General features: G+C 41.4%; 1 protein-coding gene across 2 annotated transcripts in view; it reads right to left on the reverse strand.

Moving 5' to 3' along the window:
- Nucleotides 1-6,646, reverse strand: part of SDHAF4 (succinate dehydrogenase complex assembly factor 4) — a 14,914-nt gene that overhangs the window by 5,884 nt on the left and 2,384 nt on the right. The window contains exons 2-3 of one of the 2 annotated variants that reach the window (XM_031057614.1): nt 4,317-4,469; nt 2,578-3,367 (exon numbers count right to left, since the gene is read on the reverse strand). In XM_031057614.1, the coding sequence (XP_030913474.1) occupies nt 3,309-3,367; nt 4,317-4,469 (212 nt within the window). In that variant the 3' untranslated portion in view covers nt 2,578-3,308. Of the gene's footprint in view, nt 1-2,577; nt 3,368-4,316; nt 4,470-6,646 lie in introns of those variants that run through there. The other variant, XM_031057613.1, reaches the window with a different exon arrangement.

Raw genomic sequence — 6,646 nt, forward strand, 5'->3', positions numbered from 1 at the left:
AGAAGGAGAAGGAGAAGGAGAAGGAGAAGGAGAAGGAGAAGGAGAAGGAGAAGGAGAAGGAGAAGGAGAAGGAGAAGGAGAAGGAGAAGGAGAAGGAGAAGGAGAAGGAGAAGGAGAAGGAGAAGGAGAAGGAGAAGAAGAATATGATGCTGTGGGAGCTGCTGTTGCTGTTCTGCTCCAAACATCAGAACTTTATTCCAGGAATCTTTTAGCAGGGACTAAACAGAGGGCAAAGAACCCTGTGGGGGAATGTCACGCATTTTGGGGACCCCCCAGTGCCACCCACCGCTGTAATAAACATAATTCTAATTCTAATTTTTACTAATTAGAGGGTCTTTGCCGACTATTTTTGGTTTTAACGACTCCACCCCCCAGCAGTGATTAAAACTCTTCCCAGGCCCCAGCTCCCTCCTCCAGCCTGACAACCATCAATCCACAAATTATTTTAAAGCACTGTGCCATGTAATTTATGTCCTGCAAGGCCCGAGCTATTTCCATTTATCTGATTTATTAATCTTACAGAAAATTACTGAGAGCTGCTAATTTATTTGCATTTCTTTGCTGCTTTCTCCCTGTATTGCATTTGTTTGTTTGTTTGTTTGCTTGTTTTGGTTTTTGTTTGGTTAGGGTTGGGATTAAATGTGGAAGAGATGGTATTTTTGTTTATTATTTTTTATTTATATGACATATATAAAAATGTATATAGTTATATTATACTATATTATATTATATTATATTATATTATATTATATTAATATATTCTATATATCATATATATCATATATATATCATATATATTATATATATCATATATATTATATATATATATATACATATATATAAAAATACAGATATAATATTATATTATTTATTATGCAAATAAAGAAGCAACCAAATGTCCAGAGGCGTTAAAGGATCACAGCTTCTTAAGTCAGAACTTGCATCATTTGGGTATGCTGTACTTATGTTCATATAATCTAAAACCCCAGGTATCATTTGCTGTTTACCTCTCTAATTTTAAGTACTCTGTTTTAATTTTAGCTTGAATTTATTCAAGATTCTGTTAGTCTTGTACTTAAAACATCCAGGTTGGATGGCTGAGCCATCCAACCTAACCTTGAACACTTCCAGGAACGGGGCATCCACAGGTTCACTGGGCAGCCTGTTCTAATGCTTCACCACCCTCAGAGTAAAGAGTTTCTTCCTAACATGTATTGCAAGTCTGCCTTCCTTCAGTTTAGAACCATTGCCCCTTGTCCTGTCACTATCTGCTTGTATGCAAACTCCTTCCCTGCATTTTATAAACCCCCTTAAGGTACTGAGCCCCCTTTAGACATCAGAAGCCCACAATTATATCTTCCCAAAGCCTTCTCCAGGCTGAGCAACCCCAGCTCCGTCAGTCTGTCCTGGCAGGAGAGGTGCTCTAGCCCTTTGATCATCTTTATGTCCCTTCTCTGGACCCTTCAAACAGGTCCATGCCTTTCTTGTGCTGAGGACTCCACAGCTGGATGCAGCACTCCAGGTAGGGTCTCATGAGAACAGAGAACAATCACCCCCCCTTGACTCGCTGGCCCCACTGCTTTTGATGCAGTTCAGGATTTGGTTTTCTGGCCTGCAATGACACACTGCCAGACCATGTCCAGCTTTTGATCCAACCCCCTACCCTGCTACAAAAGAGAAGCACACTGTCAGCTTGAGCTACTTTCTTAAACACCACAGAGCCTTCTGTACCTCAGCCAACATTCTTACACTACTCAGTGCACCTTTACTCAGGGCCATCTCCTAAGAATAGTTAACTCAGGCCATCAAGCCACGAAGTACTTGTGGCACAGCACCCTCCTAGGCTGACTCTCATCCTGCACTAGACTGTGGGGTTCCCAGAAACTCACAGTACCCCACATGCCCCTTGCCACACTGATTCTCCAGAGCTTCCCACATACACACCTAACTCGGGAATCCCTCACTCATATCCCTAACTCAGCCCGGGTGGGCAACACAGGTAAGGAGGTGCAGGGCTGAAAATATAACAGGAAGACTAAACAGAAATTCTAGAGATCAGACAAAAAGAAAAGTGATGGAGGAAACTCATACAGCTACAGGCAACACAGAATGATACATACCGGGATACCTGTTTCATAACTGATGCTAACCAGGAAAGGAAACATCAGTATCTGAGCACCTCTGGCAGTACAAGCAGTGCAAATGCACCTGATATTATTTTGTACATGTTATCATCCCAATATCAAAGCACTAGTCGTGCTGGCAGTGGATGCTGATGCTCAAAAGATTTCTCCACTGATAGCTACAGCAGTAGGAATTCTAAATCCAGCTTCAATTCTTAGGTTTTTTTGTAATGATATAACAGGCAGTTTGCAAACTATTGCTAGTGTTACATGTAAAAAATACAGGTGCAACTAGAGAGACCTTGAGTCTTGCTCCAAACCTGGAACACCTAAGCAGATAACAAAAGATAATGATTATGCATGCTTTAAATGAAGCAGTAATGGCACTGATTTTCCTGGGAATAAAAAGACGAGGATTAAACAGCTGCTTATACTCCAACTGAGAGTTAGTTCTTAAGCGAGCCACAATCTGAAATTGCATGGAAATGATTCTATAATACGAGAATAATACAACAATATGACAAAGTTGTGGAGAAATTTGTGAAAGGAGAAGGAGCTTTGCACCATGATGCAGCTTTCCCAATGGCTGTGGTGGCCTCAGGGTAATACCCTCTGGAGCTGGCGACCGGTTTTTAGCTCTGCTGCACAAACTAAAATGGCACTACACAGTGCCATTTTAGCCTGTATAAAAAGAGGGGACTTCTGTGAAAGACTATCTGAGGATTTTGGACGTGAAATTAAGGATTCTAAGGTGGAAGAACACAATCAGTTTCTTAAATGAATGTAAGGAATAATTAGTCTTTATGCTGCTATCATTCAGCTCTGGTGGCCTTACGGAATTAAAGAAGGGGCACATCCTCACGGACCAAACTATGCACGGCACTGGCTTGCCTGGATGTTGAATTTAGAGTCCCTGACAAATGTGACAGCTACACCACCTTTTAATTTTCTGGAGGTGAGTGGCAATGCTCTCATGAGACAGTATTACATCCAGTTCTGGAAAATTACTTTATCCAAGGCTACATCCCAAGAATTGAAGCAGTTACCAGCACTGTACAGAAGGGCACATTAATGTGTTTGAAGGATTTCATGAAGTACTGTCTACAGATGAAGGAAATTCTGCTTCCAGTGGGCACTCTGCTGCCTTCCTTTTGGAGACTATATATCGGTCTGTATTTCTTTTCCTCAGGATGTTAGTGCTTTCAGACTTGGCTTCCTGTTTACATGGTAAGGCAGAATATATTCTGTATATAGAAGAACGAGAAGAAAATATTTCATCAAATTGTTAATGCTTAATTCATGAAGATGTTGGGCAGAAGAAACTTGTGTTTCATTTGCTGCAAATAGTTAGAAGTTATTCTTTGCATTGCCTTTTTGAAAATTTTTGTATCATAAATACTTGTTTAAAAAAAAACCCAAACCCCACCCAGAGTACTGTGTTCAGTTGTGGAGTTCCCAACACAAAAAAGGGGTGGAACTCTTGGAACAAGTCCAGAGGAGGCCACTAAGACAAACACAGGACTGGTGCACCTCTCCTATTAAGACAGACTGAGAGAACTGGGGTTCTTCAGCCTGCAGAAAAGAAGGCTCTGGGAAGACCTTTTAGAAGCCTTCCCATACCTGAAGAGGGCCTTTAAAAAAGCTGGAGAGGGACTTTTAACAAGGTGATGTAGTGACACAACAAGGGAGATTGGCTTTAAAATAAAAGAGGGTAGGTTTAGATTAGCTATTAGGAAGAAATTCTTTACTGTGAGGATGGTGAGGCACTGCAACAAGTTGTTCAGAGAGGCTGTGGATGCCCCACCCCTGGAAATGTGCAAGGCCAGGCTGGACTGGGCTTTGAGCAGCCTGTTCCAATGGAAGGTACCCCTGCAAAAGGCAGGGCTGGTACTAAGTCAGGACACCCAGGCAAATTTGCTTATCTTCAAGAGCAGAGGAAGGTTCTCCGTGTGACTTGCTACAATGTTTGACCACGGTTGTTCTGAAGGTCCTTCTCCCCTGGTGCACCATTTGCTGCAACTCATGCCCACTGCCCTGCCTCCCTGGTTTGTTTTTCAGAGCAGTAAGCAGTAAGCTTAGAAAATTATTCTAAAGAGTGCTGAATGTCTGTCACCTTCTTAAACTGACATCAGCACAACATCTCACACTCTTGCCTTTAAAACACAGCTTCCAATTTTGTAAAACATTACTTACTTTCCAGGGGTTCCTTCTCCATACTGGACTCCTCTGGTTCATCAAACCTCCCCACTGGTAACTTTGGTTTCTTTCGTGGCTGCTTAGCAGGTTGAGATCTTCCTCCTGGCTTAGTGCTGGAGCTGCTTCGTGAGTGCCAAAGAAGTGATGACTCTATCAAGCAAATGGACATGCAGCATAAATGTGGGAGTTTAACAGTGAGTAATGCTGTGACTGTCCAGAACACCTCTGAGAAAAAACTACTTCAGGGATGAGGGAGAGGAAGGCAGGAAAACAAACTCTAAAAATTATTTAACATTCAACTCATGAACACCTAAGAAATCAGCACAGTAATTATTTTTGGCCCTAGAAACAGATGTAGGCAAAATTGTGTTAGTTGTGTAACTCAGTTCACATTAACAGTGTATTTTAAACTGCTTGAACTTATCTTTGCTGTTACTTTCTTGTATTTTAGACTCTTAAACAGCAATTATGCTAGCATAGACCAGTACAGTCTGTTTTCCATGAGAAATCCTAACCTCCCCCAAGAAACCTGCTGATTTCCATATCTTGGCTCATTTCCAGCAGCTTTTTAGTCAGAAAAAGCTTCTGCTTTCCCAAAGGAAAGTTTAAAAAAATAAAACGTTCCCTTAGTAACAGGTTTTCCAGAATGTCGGCAGAAGATAGCTGGGTTTCCCTTAGGATGGTAAAATAATTCAGCTGGTAGTCAAAAGAAGGAAAAACTTTGAGCATGTTTAAGTTCAATTATGTAACTGCATGCAAATGCTTTCATTAAAAGCATTAACTTTTTTTCCTTTAAGTCCTACTAATAGTTTGGTTTAAAAAGCCAAATGTAAATGTCCACAGTGAGCATAAACTATCCACTAAAAATACTTTGGCTGTGGACAGGTGCCTAAAGCAGTTCTGACATTTCTTAAGAAGCAAGATTCAAACACAAATCCTCCCTGTACCAGCTGGGTGCAAAGTACCTGAAAGAATTATTCTTTTACTTTGCTAAGGAGATTGAATCAGGAAGCCTTCTCGAGCACTGTCAATTTGACTCACCTTAATATACAGCAGCTAACAACTCACTTGTATTCCCAGAATTCGCATATTCATTCATTTTAAAATACCACATCTTTAATATCAAACCCTACAGCCACACAAACTGTATTATACCTGCCAACTGCTGCCAATGCCCCAAAGGAGTAAAGCATGGTGTAACAAATTATCAACAGTAAAGGATCCAATCTGTTGCAAACATTGGGTCTTTCTACTCCTGCCAAGCTTCTTGTCATTCTTCAGTAAGCTAGAAAGAAAAGCTAGCAAGAAAATTCAATTATAGCTGGTATTCTAGTCCAAATTAAAATAAAAAACAGATTAAGGTACTGGTATGAAATTTATTATCTTGGTCACTAGAGAAGAGGCAAAACCCATTTTCCTTGATAGATTTACTTGATATTCTTGACCAAAATACACTCTTCTCGACAGAGAGGTGACAAAAGTTCAACATTAAACATCTCTGAAAAAGATGAGATGAACTATCAATATTAGTAAACCACATTGTACAAACTGATCTTTGATTCCCTTCTCTTTTACACAGTGTCACAATGCCCTACCATTTGTTAATTATATAACTGAACTTGAAAATCCCAATTCTTCAAAGTTGCTGCGCTGCAATATTCCATCTTTTGAAGTGGCCCACACCATGTGATTTATCCTAACAAAGCCATCCATGCAGTGGGATTTGGGCACACATCGGGATGCTCAGAGGATTAGAGCATTAGCCACATCTTGCTAGGAACCTAACAGCCAAATGGAGCACAAACATCTAACAAAAATTTTTAACAGCTCTTGCATTAACATACAGTGTACTGGTTTGTTTTAGTGTATTGTATCAACAGCAGGCCAGAACCGCAGCTTTTGATGAGAGGGAAGCACCCAACAAAGAGCCCAAGCTAAAGCCTGCGGGACAGGCTCTGTTACTGAAGTCTGCCTTACTTCTCTAGAAACAAACCACCTGCATTTCCTCAGGTGAAGGGAACGGAGCAGTAACCTCCAGGTCCACAGCACGTTTCCTCCAGCTATTCTCCAAACCTTACACTCCTTTTTAACATTTTACTGCTGTTAAGAAGTACGAAGCAACGACAGGGGAAAAAACCCTCCGTAATAACACACTTGCCCGATAGCAGCAGGTTTACAGTACAGGCGAGAATATTAATATCGAAAGGGCGAGGGGGAAGGCAGGGAAGGGGTTAAGAGCAGGAAAACTGTGGGGCCACGGAAGGTGTGGGAAAAGCTGCGACAGCCCCCGGCCCCCCGGGCCGAGGAGGCGGGCCGTGCCACACTCC

The sequence above is a fragment of the Geospiza fortis genome, unplaced genomic scaffold, assembly GCF_000277835.1.
Source record: "Geospiza fortis unplaced genomic scaffold, GeoFor_1.0 scaffold264, whole genome shotgun sequence".
Classification (NCBI taxonomy): Eukaryota; Metazoa; Chordata; class Aves; order Passeriformes; family Thraupidae; genus Geospiza; species Geospiza fortis.